The sequence below is a fragment of the Melitaea cinxia genome, chromosome 7, assembly GCF_905220565.1.
Source record: "Melitaea cinxia chromosome 7, ilMelCinx1.1, whole genome shotgun sequence".
Classification (NCBI taxonomy): Eukaryota; Metazoa; Arthropoda; class Insecta; order Lepidoptera; family Nymphalidae; genus Melitaea; species Melitaea cinxia.
The window spans coordinates 11,215,791-11,234,943 of NC_059400.1; the positions used below are offsets into that span (position 1 = coordinate 11,215,791).

A 19,153-nucleotide genomic window follows, 5' to 3' on the forward strand; every position below is an offset into this window, starting at 1 on the left:
GATCAACTTTACTGTTCTTTAAGTCTTCGTCTTGAAGTATTGTAGGAATTATTCGTTCTTTCGTATTATCATGATTATCATGTAAAGGATTCATATCCTTCAATACGCCATTTATCTGCTTATGTTCATGTTCAGCCGAACCATTAAGAGTTATTTTCTTTATCGTCTTTATTTCTTCAGTTTCATTTATCTTCTGTTCAGTTATCGTTGAATGTTTTATTACTTCTTCGTCAAAACGAAAGTCACCGTCACTTTTTGAATAATACAGTTGTTTCGACCCATTCGTAGATGTTCTATTAATTTTATCACTAGAATTGTATATATTACTAAAATTACCGCCTGTAACTGTCTCAAATGGATTTTTATCTTCTTTACTAATATTTATATTAAATTCTGACGATTTTACATGACCGTCAGTAAGAGAATTATATTTATCATTTGTGATACTCTTTGGAGAAGTTGTTTCAAACGACTTATAGTCATCATAGTTCGTATTGGGTATGCTGCTTGGTCCAGAGTCAAATTTCTTCGAAAAAAATGAAGACAACTTTAAGTCATGCTCACTGTTTTTGTTATAAGAATCTGTGGATCTATTATTTGATCTATTGTATAATGAAGATTGAGCGTTTGCAGTTTTGCCGTTCGGGATGGGTAGTTTGGAAGCACTCGTGTAATTTGGTAACGTAGAATAGAAAGGGTTAGTTGGGTGAAACTTTGGGAGTTCTTCCGAAGGAGCGATGGACTTTACAAGCGGTGTTGAATTTAGAGTTGACAGTGGCGAGTTTAGTGATCGTATCGGAGACGAAAGTTTATTATGCGGAGACTGCGGTGGCCGGATTGTAGCGTAGACAGGCGCTTGCGGAGTTGCTCTTCCGCTATTTATCTCGGAGATTAGTTGCGATGGCCCTGAAACAAAACAATTTTTGTTAGAACGTGTCATATTTCAACTAAACACTATGAACAGTGAATATTAAGTAACCTTTTATGACACAAATTTAATATTTATATTCCACACAAAATTGAAATTTTACAATAAATATTTCGTATTAATATTGTGTTCATTTCTTATTACAGAATAAAGTAGCGCGTAAGTTATTTTACAATCAAACAAAACAAAAGTTAATAAATTCAGTCGACCCCAACTTTTACATATATGGAGCTTAAGCTTTAAACTAAATTTAAAATGTTGAAGTTGTGTGCAATACACAACTTCGATTTAAATTAGTTTTCTTCTTGGATATTAAATTTCCTTCCCCACATGTCACGTGTTTCCGGAACGCATCGTATGCATCTCATTACATTAAGCTAGCGGCGTTAAAAGACCGTTTTATTTAATTTTATACCGACTAGAGATATAATAAGATTTCCGTTTAAATATAAATTAAATTTTTAGTAGCTCGTAGAAAATATAAGTTACATTACGAAAATTATAAAATATATCTCATCATTATATACCTACCATGTACGACAGAAAATTAACAGTTATTTGGTCTTATGAAAAAAAATAATTAATGTACTCCTTATCACTTTAGTTATTTACTAAGCTTTTTAACCGACTTCCAAAAAAGGAGGAGGTTCTCAATTCGACTGTATTTTTTTTTTATGTATGTTACATCAGAACTTTTTACCGTGTTGACCGATTTCGACAAAATTTTTTTTAATCGAAAGGTAGTGTATGCCAATTGGTCCCATTTAAATTTATTTGAGATCTAACTACTACTTTTCGAGTTATATCTAATAATGCGTTTTTACTTGACGCTTTTTTCGTCGACCTACGTTGTATTATACCGCATAACTTTCTACTGGATGTACCGATTTTAATAATTCTTTTTTTGTTGGAAAGGAGATATCCTTAGTTTAGTACCATGATAAGGAAACTAGGATCTGATGATGGGATCCCAGAGAAATCTAGGGAAACTGTTGAAAATCCGGAATAACTTTTCACTGGGTGTACCGATTTTAATAATTTTTAATTTAATCGAAAGCTGACATTTGTCATGTGGTCACATATAAATTTTATTGAGATCTGATAACGACTTTTTGAGTAATCTTGAGTAGTCACTTGACTATTTTTTCGTCGATCCACGTTGTATACTCGTCGATGTAATTGAAGTCGGTTTTTTTTTGTTTGCGAGCAAACACAATTATAAATTTAGTTCGTCTTATGTAATACTTTTTACGGAAATTCTAAAAGTAAATTAATTACTCTAGCAATTTTCGGACACCAATGAACATCTATAAAAAAATCCATGGAATATTTTTGATGAGAAAGGATTCATGCCTTTTGTATCTGATAGTTTTTGAGTCTTTTCTTTGAGCGCTTTCGTTTTTTTTAATTAACATTCCTAATGAAGTAATGGTTGGACACACATATGTAGTGCACCTAATCAAATGTTTTTGGACACTACTTTATCGCCTATACTTGTTGTAAATTTATATCAAAAAACGTAAAGAGAGTATAAGAGCTTTATTATCTCATTTTTTTTAAATATCTCGCCTTGTTTTATTAATTACAAGACATAATAATCACACAGCAAATATTTTAGATTTATATTCTTCAATAGATTACATAAAATGTTCTAATCTTGTGCATCATAATAATAATAATATAATAATAATAATAATAATCATTTATTCACCATCACATTCATACATCGATATACAGATAACTTAAATATTAGACAAAAAAAACAAAATTACAAAATAACTACTCCATTGAACTATAACCGTGTAGTGTTACAAATAGTTAAGTTGAAAACAACGTACATACTACGCAACTAAAATAAAACACAACAAAATGTACAAAAAAAAAACAATAACTAATAATAATAGGTAAATACCAAATTAAAAACAAATTAAAAAAATATTTAAATAAAGTAAGCAAAATATGTTCTCTAATTGAAGTAGTTATATGAAATGTGTTCTATTTTCAAAAGTTACATTATTCTAATTTAACTATTTCTACATTCCAAAAGATTTCTCAAACTTACTTTTTAACTCCGAAGATTTTCCAATTGATCTTCTTCGCGGTGACAACTCTCTGTCTCTGGTGACAAGAAAACTTTGATTAAAATACGGGGAAAGTTATACTACTTGTTTTAAGATTAATATACTTAGGATACTGCATAATAAAATTGTATAGTGCAAATTTTTCGCAGAGAAAGGTAACAAAAATGTTAAATTAAAATATTTTAATATCAATATGTTAAATTGTAAGTAAATTTTAAAATTATAAAAATCATTTTAATAGTATAGTTACTATTTTTTAAAAAGATAAAATAATATTCAGAATTAACATAGGCTATCCACAAATATCAACAAAAACTAATCATAAATATAATATTATAAGTACGTCATGTTGAAATCATAAGTGGTAGCGAATATATTAAACGCACCTCAAGATGTAAACTGTGTGGCTACGGCATTAAAGAATATAGCCACCCCCTCTCTTCCTATGGGTGTCGTAAGAGGCGACTTAGGGATAACACAGTTCCACTAACACCATGGAACTTACAAAGCCGACCGATGGCGGGATAACCATCCAACTGCTGACTTTGAGATACACAGGCCGAAGACGGGCAGCAGCATCTTCGGTGTTACAAAGCCAGCCCTGCGGTCACCAACCCGCCTGCCCAGCGTGGTAACACACTTGAGTTCACGCCATTTTTGGCACGAACTTGTGGAGGCCTATGTCCAGCAGTGAACTGCAATAAGCTGAAGTGATCTCATGATGTGATGCACACTTATACAATTATAATAAAATATATATAAAATAAACTAAAATTAAGCTCCAATCGTCATAAAAACGTACTCGAATAGCGGTTGTTTTTTATACCGTCACAAATTTATTTTGCCAGGATTTCAAGTTAGAAACATTTGAGGTAAGAGTCACAATACAAATAATTCGATTCTGAGCACTCCATTAGCAGTCTGAACTCAACGTGCACTATGCGTCATTCATTAAAGCTTTTGGTTCAATCATTTTCTATCTCCAAAACAGTTCTAGTTCAAATATCGCGTGAAACGAACGAAGATTAACTAGATTAAAACGAGCCTTCAATACACTCGCTCGTAAAATGTCGAGTTCAAAGCTAGGGGAATAGTAACTCTAATTTTAAAATGTTGCTGTAGTGCACTATACTTTATTGTGTACGTCACTTTGCATCCCTCTGTCTCGGTATTCACCACTCTTACACTTTACGCTACCGTTATGCAAATCTAGAGCACAAAGTTTGCATTTGTATCTCTTAATTTCACTCGAACTCATCGCGTTTAAAAGTGTTTATATTTTTATAATTTGAACATTACTTTCTTTAGGATTTTAAGGTCTAAACTTAAATTTACCTAACTCTAAAGTGTAAATTTTTTTAACTGTATAACTGTTTTAAAAATCTTCAAAGAAATCCAATCAACCAAAGATATTAAGTTAGCTAAACGTTTGTTTGTGTATGTTTAAGAACATTTTTCTCTCGTTTTATTTAAATCATTAGAGACCTATTTTACCGATTTTGGACAAAGTTTATCCTAAACATATAATTTACAAATGGAATTTAAAGCAGGAGGTATAATAGGCGAGAAATAAAAAAGAATAGGAAGTAGAAACTACTAAATATGTGAATAATTGTATTTGCTCGAAACGGAAAAAAACCGACTTCAATTACATCGACAAGTAATACTACGTAGGTAGACGAAAGAATAATCAAGTAAATAGGTACGCGTTATCAAAGATTACTCAAAAAATTGTAATTAGATCTTACTGTAATTTTAATGTCGAATTTTGACTACTAGGCGACCACTAGTATTATTAAATATTTATTTATTGTAAATGCAAACTCAGACTAAAATAGGAGAATTATTGAGTATTAGTTACATAAAATAAAATAAAACCGTAATTGATGTGTCCCAAGTGATTGTATGGCCGTTTGGGTTTTGCTCCGAAGCCTTCACAATTGTCTCATCTATACTTCTTCGTTGTTCCACTTTTTGAAAGGGTTACTTACATTGTGGAATTTTCCTGTTAAAACGTTTATTTAGTGCCCGTGTCACCGGTTGTGGGTAACGCTTTTTGACAGATTCCAGTATCCAACAGATAAAAGTTTTGATATATTACTCTTTTTAACTGACTTCCAAAAAAAGGAGGTGGCGACAAAAAATTTTTTAATCGAAAGGTGGTGCGTGTCATTTGGTCCCGTTTAAATTTATTTGAGATCTAACAACTACTTTTCGAGTTATAGCTAATAATGCGTTTTACTTGACTATTTTTTCGTCGACCTACGTTGTATTATACCGCATACCTTTTTACTGGGTGTACCGATTTTGATTATTTTTAATTAAATCGAAAGCTGATGTTTGTCATGTTTTTCTTTTTTAATAATTATGTAAGTCTGTTATATCGTAGTTTTTGTCTATTTATTATTGATTTTTCCTCCTTATTTTGTGCACACCTCTAACCGCTGCTACTGTATCGTGTCCAGTACCCAAAGGTTATCCGGAAAAAGATCGCCTTGTACATCTTGTATTGTATCTTTCTTTATATGTGTTTGTATTTCAGCGTACATTTAGAATAAATAAATAAATAAACTTTTTAAGTATTTTTTGATAACGCGTATTTACTTGACTATGTTTTCGTCTACCTGCGTTGTAATACTTCTCGATGTAATTGTAGTCAGTTTTTTTTTCGTTTGCGAGCAAATACAATTATCTTTGTTAACTAATTTCTGAAAATAACAATTTGGAAATAATTTTTTACCTTTATTTTACTGTTTTAATATTTGAAGTAAATTTAAAAAAAAGATAAGAAATAATAATTACAATCAAATTGATATAATAATATAATTTTATCACGCGTTCTTTTGTTTTGTAGGTACTTTTGATATTATTTGAAGCGAAATGAAACACATCATAAATGTAACAATCAGAAAAAAAATATCTCGATATACGATATTAATATAGTTAAACATACCTACTTCACTAAAGTGGCGAGGTTTGATTCTTACACGTGTCACTAAAAAAGCGAAGGGAAGATATATCTAAAATTTTAAGCTTTATTTATTTAATGTTAATTTATTTATTCATTTTTACGGAAACAGAAAAAAATTATTATCAAAATAGTTTCCAATGATCATTATGTAACATATGATAACGCACGGGGCGTCAATTCGTCTTTCAAAACCAACCAAAAAAAAAAATAATTAAACAATAGAGATTATAGAGAGAGGGTGAGCTTTTCTTCTAGCCAGGACGTCTACGTCTTCTACGTCAGGATTTTGAATTTTTTTCATTCTTTTTTATTCTATATTTCATTCAACAAGAAATATTTCTGTTGAAAAGTTTGTATCACTCGATTGTTCTGTCGATAAAACAATAAATATAATATAACTAATATATTATTATTTAGTTAAAAATTACAATAAATGAACAATTTGTTCTGATGTAATTCTGTAAATGTGAATGTAAGTTTGTTTGCTACGCTTTCACGCGAAACTTCTTAACTGATCAACATGAAACTTTGTAGACATATTCTTGGAGGTATTAGAAGTAACAGGATACTTTAAAAAATCAATGCGAGCGAAGCCGCGGGTAAAAGTTCGTACGCTTATAAAACATTACGTGTACTGCCGTAGTGTATGTGTGCTAGGAGTGTCTCGTAGCCATCGTGTTTTATCTGAGCGCATGCAAACATCTGGTATTAATATAAATAATAATTATTTATTTTTTATTTTTATTTTTATTAAAGCATTAGGGCAAGTAAGTTGTTAATTTAGGTTATAATATCGACTTCGATATCGCAATGATACGGAAAGATGGCAATTTAATAACACGCTGTATATGTGATTTTCTAACACTTCGCTATGATAATAATATGACGTGTATCGAAATGTAACGCAAATGAAACCTAGGTAACGTCTGGGAACATTATATTAGGAAGGAAAAGTTTGTGAAAGTGTGTGGATGCAGTAAGATGAACTACGGAATTCCATTAAACCTAAAATAGTATTGGATTGTAAATCAGAGTAATTAGTAGATTATTGTTTATGTAAATATATTATGAAAAAGAATAATTTTAATTTGTTTTTAGTGTTAAATAATTTTTAAGCAATTAATACACTTATATAATTACTAAATAAACTAAGGAGCAATGGTTTCTAATAAAATTTGTGAACTGTCTATTTATGAATAAGGGAAATAATGTATTTATGATCGAGATAAACGGGTCGAAAAATAATTTTAAAATTAATTTTCAAGTTTACAAGCGGAGTTCGACAAAAAAGCTCTTAGAATGTAAGATTCACGTATTCAACAAACTTACTACAATACTCATAATCATAATACTTACTCATTAAGTCCAAGTCTGAGCACGGGTCCAGCTGCTCGGAGCATTGCGTGTGCATCAGCATTGCTCATGTCTTTCGTCTGATTGCCGTTGATCGAAGTGATGACATCTCCTTCACGGATCCCACTCAACGAAGCCTTGCGGCCGGGGTTCACCTGAAGTATACATCAAACAGGGTAAGTCAGGGCAGTGATATGTTACTGAATACACTGGTTCGTTATAGGTATACGATATAAGCTTTTAAAGCTTCCTCTTTAAGAATAAACAAATTCTTCAAAAGTAAAAATAATAAGATAAGGGCATAATACTCGTAGTCAACTAGATAATACTGTACCGACAGCTAGAGTCAATTAATGTGTTGATTTTAGAGTTTCATCACTTCAGCCTATCACAGTTCACTGCTGAACATAGGCCTCCTCAAGTTCGCGCCAAAAATAGCGTGTCATGTGTTACGTGTTTTGCCCATAATCATCACGTTGGGCAGGCTGGTTGGTGACCGCAGGGCTGGATTTGTCGCATTGCTGCCCGTCTTTGGCCTGTGTATTTCAAAGCCAGCAGTTAGATGATTAACCCGCCATCGGTCGACTTTTTAAGTTTCAAGGTGGTATTGGAACTGCGTTATTTATTTATTTATTGTATTAGTTAGTTGCCTCTTACGACACTCACGGGAACAAAGGAGGCTATATTCTTTACTGCCGTAACCACACAGCACTAGAGTTTCATTATTTTAATGAATTATAATTTAAGTTATTAGAACAGTTTCATTTTTAAATACCAAGGTTATCTCTTAAGGACTAAGCTCCTTTCACTTTTTTACCCCGCGCTTATTAGCTTGGTTTGTATGTATGTATGTATGTATGTATAAATGTAATGGAATGAGCATAATTTTCACCGATTTCTAGGATTTTGATGAATTTGAAATTTTGCACACGTATCAAGGACCGATGACAATGCAGTAATTCAATAACCGTTTCTCGATATCCTTATTAGGACCGCCAGGATTAATAAATTCTTTCGTGCATCCTCTGTAAGGAAGTAAGAGAGATACAGCTAGCGCGCGATCTGTGTATGCCTGCAGTTTTGGACATTAGTCGTGTAAGATCTTTAGACGGTATTCGGATTGAAGAACTAGCTTGCTCGAAGTTATGGGAAAAACCCCATGTAACAGTGAAGCTTTAGACGAAATGACTAGATTACGAAATAGTTCGTAAGGCATTTTAATACTATCACATGTCCGCAAATAATTAATTGAAAAATCGAACTAAACAATAAAAAATAAATTATAGTTTAAAAAAACTAAAACAACCACGTTTTTATAGCTAATCGAACTAAAAAGTTGTAAATAATTTTTAATTACAAAGAGTTTATATTACAGTAGTAGAAGATCGAAAAATCAATCATAATGAATTATTTCAAAATAAAATTATAATAAAATGTAAGTTATTAGAGAATAATTCAATTCAGAGTTTAAAGCGTGGGGTGCTTGATATATTAAATGTAACAACTATTTTATTTGCAACTATCTATGTGTGGAGAGTTATAAAAATATAGTAAAAAGTTATGAAAATAAAGTAAAATGCACACCACCACTCCATGGTATATTATGCCCTGCAATTGTCAGTCCCCTTTTATGGACCTTTCGTTGCCGAGTAAATAGTATGGCTTCAGTTTTCGCCTCGTTTAATTTTAGCCTCTATTTGGAGAATTAGCTATGAAGCCGATCAATGGATAATTGCCAATAATTAAATCAATGTCATTTGAAGATGTGTATGAAGCTGTATCGTCGGCAAAGCACGCCAGACTGGTTTTAGGTTGAATAGGTAGATCGTTTAGGTAAAGGAGAAACAAGAATAGTCCTAGGATAGATCCTCGAGGAACTCAGGACGGAATAATTTGACAAGAAGAAGCGCAATTACCAATACAGACAAAAAATGAACGATCCGTTAGGTACGACTCAATATTTTTTTCTAAATTTAATGAAATATTTACCGTAAAAACCTCATCAATCCAAATCAAACCTGTTTCTCCGTAACAACTGTTAAGCTCTGGAATTCTCTTCCTCTTTCTATTAGACAAGCCTAATCACTCTTTAGCTTAAAAAAATATCTAAAGGCTCACTATTTGTCGCTAAATTCGCCATGATTGTCTTTTCACCTTTGGATGATATAAATATGTATGAATTGTTTATATTTATATTATACTACATATATATTTACATATATGTATATGTAAATATGTGAGTGTATGTAAGTATATACATATGTATGTATATATGTATGGTTTTATATTCTACTAGCTGACTCAGCAAATTAATAGCAGCTCAGCATTTTAATGCCAATTCATAATAAAATAAAAAATAAATAATTAATCTAAATATTAAAAAAAATTAGGGTTGGACTACCCTTCACATTTAGGGGGATGAAAAATAATGTTTTTCGGTTGTCAGACCTACTCAATATGCATACAAAATTTCATGAGAATCGGTCAAGCCATTTCGGAGGAGTTTAACTGCAAACACCGCGACACGAGAATTTTATATATTAGATTGTAATTTATTTCTAATTTCTATAACAATTATTTGTACACTTCCTAACCGCTTTTCTATGCCCTATCCAGTACCCAAAGGTTGTCAGGAAGAAATCGTTGTTTTAGCGATAAGACCGCCTTTGTACATTTTCCTCTAATTGTACTACTTTTGTTTGTATTTTTTATTGGAGTGCAATAAAGAATATTATTATTATCATTATAAAAAGAAAATCTTCTTCGGAGTGTCAATGTCATGTGTATATGATGATCAAATAATTAAAACATCCTAGAATTATATGTTTTTTTCGTTGAATAAAAATGTTTTCTAAATAATTAGTTAACGTATTTACAAAAGCCATAAGCGAATTATCAAAGTAAAAATAGCTAAAATCGTAAAACCGAATAATACTATTATCGACTGCAATAATTTCCACCGATAATGCAATCCCGCGCAAACGTTACCCATAAAAATAATGTCAATTATACGGATGCAAGCGAACCGTAATTATGTAGAGCTCGCTTCCCTGCGGCGTTTCATATTTTACATGAAAACAAACAAAACGATGACATAGTCATTTAAACCATAACAAATAAAGCTCGAAAATATTTTGTTGTAGAAAAATGAACCCGACTCAAAATAAATTGACCTACAATAGTAACTTAACGTAACGTTTTATTTTTTTTTTTCAAAAATGTTGATATTTCAAATTATTATAACAAGAACCACAATTTTTTTTGTGAAATGTAATTTTAATCTATACAAATAAATAAAATTGGAGTGTCTGTTTCTATTATTAAAATAACCGCTTTTTACTAGATGCATATGACTGTATACACGTTACAAATACCGAAATAACATTTTTTACAATTTTTGTCCGTCTGCCTGTCTGTTTGTTCCGGCTAATCTCTGAAACGGCTGGACCGATTCTGACGGGACTTTTACTGGCAGATAGCTGATGTAATAAAAAGTAGGTAACATAGGTTACTTTTATTTTAAAAATTTATTTATTTTCTTACTCTGCGAACTGAACAATAATTATTTTTAAATTCCACGCGGACGAAGACGCGGCCAAGCTGCTAGTAAGACATAAAACTAAAAAATTATTATTGATCATCGTATTCGTAGGTAGATGACTAAAACATCAAATAAAATGCAACATTATTTAAAATTAAAAATAAATAAATAAATAAATAAATAAAATTAAAGAACGAGGAAAACTCATCAAGGTACACGAGCATAATAGGGCACTTAAGGAGCACGTTGAAATTTCAGTAGTTACAAACCGCGTTCGGTTCACGCCGTCTCGCTGCCGGTGAACAAAACTTTAACATATTTCCTTCCGGAGTGCACTCAGCAGATCCTTGGTCTTTAAGCACCAGCCTTAACAATCACGCACACACAGAAACGGCCATTCCCAGACACTTGTTATAACACAATAACCGCAAGGCTTACAGTTATGTCATCAGAGACATTATAAATATACACACAGCTATTAGCACTCAAAGAGATATTAGTTATAAGCAAGACGATAGAAAGTCGACAAAGATTGTATCTAGAAATCAAAGTGACAACAGTGGCTTAATATGGCTATCAACCGGCCACCCCTAGAAAGTCAAAGTACACACTAAGCCAAGCAGGCACGCGACGATAGAGCCTATTTCATCGAAACATTATATGGGCATTATTCGAATATGCATGCGCCGTGAGATCGTAGCTATTGTTATATCGGGAATCGTCACTCGTTTCGAATATTAAACCCGTAGAAGGCAAACTCACGGGCTGATTCCATGACTACGTGCAGAACCTCGATGTATTTTTAATAGGCCAATGAACTCACATTGTATGTAAATAATTTGAAATGTTATAAGTTCCTTTTAAACACAGTTTTCACGAGAGGGCGTAAAGTTATTATCTCGACGTGTTAGGGTTAACGTGTTACTTGAATGTTCACTGCGATGACTGTTTTAAGCACGCTATGAAATTACCTTAATATTTATCTTACATTTATCTTACGCATGTTGAATGACATAGAATTAGAATTAAATTTTATAAATGTAGGATTTAATGAGCATAAGATTTAATGTTTATACATTGCGTAGAATAAAATATAATAGAGCACAGAAAACAATTAAATGGCGTCATTTAAAATAATAATGAAACAAACACATAAAATTAAGCGAATCATTAAATTGCGCACAATATACAATGAACCTTAACATAAACAAATAAATGTCTCTTCCGCAAACTAAGTTGAAATATACGCAGTCGACTGCGAAACGCCTCTCGACCTGGAACGAGAGTAATAGCTGGAAAACGTTGAATGTAAAAATAAAATTTAAATTATGATAATCCATTATTTTCCACCAAACAAGCGGTTTTTATATACCGAAAATATAAGATTAGGATGTATATACATATACCTATGTTATGTCTTATCAAATTGTAAGATACGGCTTTAGTTTTTTTTTATTTTATTTTATTTCTACTCTTATAAACAAAATTATATACAAATCTGTTTTTTTCCTTCTAAAATTTGTACATATTACTAATACTTATTATAAAAGAGTCATGTTATAAATCATCATTATTAAATGCAAAAAATATAATTTTTGGAATCAAAATAAAAGCAATAAATTTTATAAAAAACGTTTGTAACAAAGGAATTTGTAATAATTCACAATTAATTAAAAATATTACACATATATCGTAGTATCGATTGATAAGCTAATTTTAGATCTTATTAAATTTGCACATGTATATGTAGATTATTTGACTCAGTACTCAAACTAAGATAACCTTAACAAAACACAAATCTCGAAAATAATATCGGTAATAAGAGCAGCAAAATTTAGATCAGCCGCAATTGCATACGTACAACAATCGAATGAAGAAAAAATTATTTTAAATACTTTAAACATGATATTAAAAAGTTAAAAAAAACATTGGCATGTTAAAAATAATGTTATCTATCCAGATAAATATAGTCCAGTCTAGAAATAGCTATATTTCCATAAATTAGATAAAAATAGAAGTGAGTATGTGGATTACCGCAGTTCTTTTATTATTGGACAGTCGGAAGTACGATGTTGGTATTTGACTCACGTAGACGTGGCTGTACGTGAACGTGTTTTGCTTGCTCGATTCGTCCTATCGGCCTCCTTGAACACCACACTCATTTTCTCCCATTAGTGTCTCATAATCTTATTAATGCTATCAATATTGTCTAGTAAATAAAATTGGCTGTAACACGACTAAATAGTAGTTATAAATGTATTGAAAAAGGTTTTTCAATTATTTTTGTTTTTTTATCAAAATAAAAATGATAAATCCTTTTTTATTACTTTATTGATATATTAAAATTGTCTCCTGTCGATATCTGTAAGTCGTCATTTATCATCATAATCATCATCATTTCAGCCTATTGCAGTCCACTGCTGGACATAGGCCTCCACAAGTTCGCCCCAAAAATGGCGCAAACTTATGTATGTTGCCATAGTCACCACGTGTAGTGGGTTGGTAACCGCAGGGGTGGCTTTGTTAATTTAAAGCCAGCAGTAGGATGGTTATCCTACCATCGGTCAGCTTTATAAGTTCCAAGGTGGTTTAAATGAAATATGTTGCCGAAGGTACAAGAAGACAAAATGGCGAGCCACGTGAGACGTACTATACGCTTATAATAAAGTCATAGTTACTACAAATCCAGCTCAGTGAGCGTTTCATACCAACTGTCTGATGAAATGCTATAGTCGCCTATATCGATGTATTGATAGCTTCACTTTTTGCCAATTTGATTCCGATTTTTTTTCAAGCTCAAGGAGCGATTTCTTGGTAAGATTACGAAATTTCGAGCGAGTTGCAGTTGGATGATAGGCACAAAAGGCAATATACTAGACAGCCATTACAGAATTTGATATGTGTGTACATGCAGTACGCAGATCGGGTTTCCAATGCTAAAAGCACATAGATTTCTAAGCTTTATGTCGTTTTTCGAAAACTAGGCCGTCAGTACAAAACAGCTAACTAGTATTACGCTACATGTCTGTACAAACATGAGTATTAGGAAAATTATTCGAAAACGGGAAATTTAACATGTTTATTATTTTTGCTTTGCGGAGCTCGATATTTCGACATTGACTTCGAATGTCTTGATCACGAAATCACGAGAGAAAAAAAGCATGAGTATTACTGGATTTTACATATTTTATTACATCCATTATTTATATTCTAAATATTTACGTAATATGTATATTTTATTAATTTATACATTTCTCTTTTGCTTTCAACGCTAAAATGATTCCTTAAAATTAATAACAATTAAAGGCATATTAGCGATATACGATAAAATATCTTTAAGAAGATGAACAAGTTGTGAAACATATTAATTAATAATATTATAAATAATTCAGTATGTAAGATTCTACTACTTGGCATAGGCCTCTTTCTAAATGTAGGTGTAGGATTGGAGCTTAATCTACCAACATGCGCCACTGCGGGTTGGCGGATTCATTGCCGACTATGAGGAAAGGTTGCTATGAGGTATTTATACATATACATACATAAGTATAACAACCGGGACCGTGGGCTTAACGTGCTCTCCGAGGCATGGTGGAGAGACCTACAAGGACAGACATCCAAACCGTAAAGAAATATTTGTACAAATACAAATCCATCCCGAGCGTGAATCGAACACGCAAACCGTCGGTGTTTTAAGCGACTACTCGCACCGCAACACCACAGCTGTTGTTGAAATATATAGTAACACACTATTTCTTATTAATATATGTGTTTGCAGGCAAACAAAAAAAACCGTCTTCAACTATATCGACAAGTAATACAACGTAGGTAGACGAAAAATTAGTCAAGTAAATACGCATTATCAAAGATTACTCCAAAAGTTGTAATCAGGTCTCGATGAAATTTATATGTGACCACATGATAAATATCAGCTTTCGATTAAATTAAAAATTATCAAAATCAGTGTACGCAGTAAAAAGCTATACGGATTTTCGAGGTTCCCTCGATTTCTCTGCGATTCCATATCAGAACCTGGTTTCCTTATCATGGTACCATACCAGGGTATCTCCTTTCCAAAAAAAAAGAATTATAAAAATCGGTTCATAACCGACGAAGTTATCGCCGAACATACATACATGAGCAACGGTTAAAAATACGTTTAATCGATTTCACAAAAATAGTAACAAAGATACAGCCTCTTTCTAATTTATCTATTCGCATACAATAATAACGTTAATCAAATATGACGACAAGAGGGTGACAAAGTATAATGTAAAAAATAGTAAAATACTTTAAAAGTACAAGAGTCATACGGGTGCCCACATCAGAAGTTACGAGTAAAATAACAAATTACAATTCTATCTTAAGTAAGCCTTCAGATTCTTGGGAAATGTAAAATGCTGAAAGCCTAACACCCACATATGAAACGAGGATGTGGAAATAACGCAGACTTTACGCTCTCCTTCAAGTGCTCTAGAAATAAAGACTTACTTGAGAATTCTGTCTCGGAGCGAGCGGTGAAACACAAAGTGAACAGCCCTTTTGACCCATCTAACACCTTTAATTGCTCGCAACACCTAGCTTTTATCACGTTTATATATCATTTTTATTTTTTAAGGTAAAAGTTCTTTACGCACGCTCAACTTGGGGAGTAAGCTGGTGAATGTGTGACGAGATCGTTACGAAAATTGTTATCGGGTGAGGCGAACGAGGCACGAGAGTGAGGTGCGAGCACGCATTTCTTTCTCTCTGTGCAGGCCTATTGTGCAGAAGTTTTATTCCAATCGTGTGGTCTAAAGCACACTCGTTTTTTTTTTTTATAATACGATAAAAGAAAAATAATAGTCACTAGTTCCTTTTAAATTAGTTCCGACGCATTCACAATATTTATTTATAACATAAAAAAATGGTGCTTTGAAATGATATTAATTAGTAGTAACTAATTATCTAACGACAAACATTAAACAACAAACTAATAACATTAGATTGAAAGAATTAATCTTATTAGAAACACAAGAATGAAATGTTTTAGCGAAATATTTAGCAAATAAAGATGAGGGAACACTTGTTAGCAAAATTGATTGTTGTTTGTTGAGGAAACAATTCGGCAAACGTTACTCACGTCCAATGTTCGCTCGCGCGTATCGTTGAAGTACTATCAAAGAAAATAAATATATTATTTCCAAGAAGAATATATCAAATAACAGTAGAAATATTTTTTGGTACTAAGAATATTATATACACAGGAGTCTAGAAGTCTGAAGAATCATCAAACTTTACCTATTTACGTCCTTCTAATGACTTACATTTTATTCATAAAAAATGTGAAAATTTTAATCACAATTCTTAAGAAAAATCAATTCTTATCATTTCGTTAAAACTAGCGTTATTAGTCAAGTCAAATTAGGTAAGCTTCTTAATGATAGTAGTAATTTTAACGTACATATCTTACCTTGTTTTCTAACAACACGAGTAAATTTCCTAAGAGCTACGGGGTCCTAAATATAACGAATATAAAGCAAGCAAAGCAGTAAATCCAAAAATGCACTGCCGAACTTGCGACATTAGTAATAAAGATTGATTCTCTGCGACCGCACCACACAGACATCACGCTATTATTAATGTCCTATCAATATTTTAAGAGTAATAAAGTTCAAGAAATGTACGGGTGAAAATAGAACGAGCAACAAAATACTTCCCAACAAACATGGCCCTTTTGCTTGTAATAGGGCCGAAATATCAAAATATAGCCAACAAATTGTGTATAATAATAGAAATTAATTTGTCATTTTTTATAGATATATGTGTGATTTTGTGTCTGTGTTGGTGTACGTATGAATACAAAACTGTATTAATGTTATAAAACAGGTAACATGCATTAATTTTATAAATCAAAGGTAACATATGACATTTTTTAAATACATACACAGACAGTGTGATCATTGTCACGTTAAGTTTTTTCAAAAAAAGGTTTTTTCTTATTTTTATTACTGACTTAGCTAAATGTCAAAGAAAAAGATATTTATATTTCTTTAAATATGCAAGGTGTGTTATTGTGACGTGGCTCGAATTTTTAATATAGGAGTAATGATCCATCCAGTAGGAAAACAGAACAGCAACCATGCATAAAAGATTTCCTGCAATATTATGTGATTCTAAATAAAGAATTTCACCAGCGTAATTTAGGATTAAACATTTATTTAAGAGTAGCCATTTTAAGACATCCGAGCAGATGTTTTTATTGGGTCTCTAAAAATTTTTGCTAAGGCTTTTTTATAACAATTTTTTTTTAAAGTTTCTTAAACAAAGTCTTTTTTTATAAATAAACGCTTTACAGTCAACGTAATCAGTGGTATTTACTCCTCTGCGAAGTGTCCGGAAACGTCTGTATGGCCAATACAAAATGACTGTCATATACGGGGATTAAACCTGCAACCGCCAGTGCAACAGCCATTCGACAGTGCTGTGACCGTTGTGCCAACGCATCGTAATAATTATTGATTGTTTTTTTTTTTAATAATATGGTCGAGATTTCTAAGAATCGTTTTCCTAGCATCACCGGAAAATTGAATTTTTTTTAAATTCTGTGTGAAGATTTACAGGAATGATTGCAAGAGTCAGTTTGTGTTTTGGAAGCTGGAAATAGTATACTATATTACTATTATTTTATTACCTATATGTTTATACTCATATAAATAAAGACGTTGAATTAATATTATAAACAAAGAGTATATTAATAAATAGAAAAATGCGCATACATATATCGTGATAGATAATGCAAAAACTTTGATTTTGGACGTAAACGATTCAGCGCTTTAAATAGCAAACTCAGTAGACAATTTCAATAAATCTAGTATTCTGACGATCTTGTTTGGTTTCGCTAAAACACAAACTTTGAATACAGTCAACATTCTATTCCATCGCCATAATAAGGCAGGGGGTTGTTTAGATCACACTAGTGTCAGAAACCGTCACTGTGAGGAATGGTTTTCTAGATAAATAAAAATATACAGTATAATGGGTTTATAAGTCAGTACGTATTTATTACAGTGTATGATTTAGTTATTAACAGCGTTCATCGGACCACAAGTCTTCGAAATACTATGTAGGAAAAATACGATCAATTCATCTATCAAATAAAAACATACCAAACAATATTAGAACTTTAATATGCCTCGTGAATCTTGTCTTTGACCATTAAAGCTGAGAAATTATAAACAGTTAAAAACCATGTCAAATTTAGGAAATAAAATAATGTTTACATTTTATTTTATAAAAAGAGAAACGAGTAACAAGAGTTCAAAGACCTTCTGAAGGACTCACTTCATTCGTCCTAGTTCATTTTAATCAAAATACTGCATCTCGTTTCGTTTCCTACTCCGGAAGTTGGAGTTGTCCACTCAAACTTGTAATTTTTTTGTCAAAAATACGTGCCAAGTAAGCGTTCTGTTGTCCAGGGCACTACTTTATTTATATTCAGGTCTCTTATAAAATAATTGTCACATTTATAATAAAGTGCATTTTAGTTGTCGATGCAGGATTGTTTTTAATTTTTGGTGAAACAAAGTTTTTTTTCAGTTAAATTTACGTCATCATAACGTACGTATATCAACTAGATTTATAAGCGTAATTCCTGTTTTTGTAAAATTGTAGAGAAACCTTTGATTTAATCCGGATATTCAACTATCTACATATCGTGTAGAACCGTTAAAAATAATATTAAAGGTAATAAGCGTAAGATTATTATTAAATATTAGTATTATTATAATACAAGTGTAAGATTATTATTATTATTATGTATTAGAGTACTCTGATTTTAATCAATTGATTTACTTCAGGAAATGCCCTTAGTTGATAGGTAAATTTGTCCGTGTTTAGTAATCTTAACTTTTGGATATAGAAATGACCTATATTATAGCATTAGAAATACTTACTCTCGATATTCTTAATGGCTGATTCTGATCAGCGCCGCCATGCATTCGGAAGCCCCACGGCGCGCCGCCCGTCAGTTCCACTTCCCGTGCAGACATTGTAAACTTCTCAATGCATCGCTATAAAGATTGCATCTCCAAAGAACACTTTAACTAAATTCCAACCGTGTTCTTCAAAGCATCTTTCATTATTATAGAAATATACGAGGTAGTTGATGGAAGACAGAATTTAGTTATATTTACATTATTTTCTGGGGGAAGTTCGGTGTATTGGCGCGTATAATCTGTAACAATAAATATAATACACAATACATTTTTTGTCCTCAAAATATGTAATTTAAAAAGTAT

At 31.8% G+C, this 19,153-nt stretch overlaps 1 protein-coding gene across 1 annotated transcript; it reads right to left on the reverse strand.

Annotated features, from left to right (window-relative positions):
• Window positions 1–219: 219 nt before the first annotated feature.
• Window positions 220–18,904, reverse strand: LOC123655181 (PDZ and LIM domain protein 4-like). Its single transcript, XM_045591016.1, has 5 exons — window positions 18,809–18,904; window positions 7,337–7,488; window positions 2,991–3,046; window positions 337–906; window positions 220–293 (listed from the first exon to the last, which is right to left on the reverse strand). The coding sequence occupies exons 1-5, from the start codon at window positions 18,902–18,904 to the stop codon at window positions 220–222; spliced, it is 948 nt and encodes a 315-aa protein (XP_045446972.1).
• Window positions 18,905–19,153: the final 249 nt, after the last annotated feature.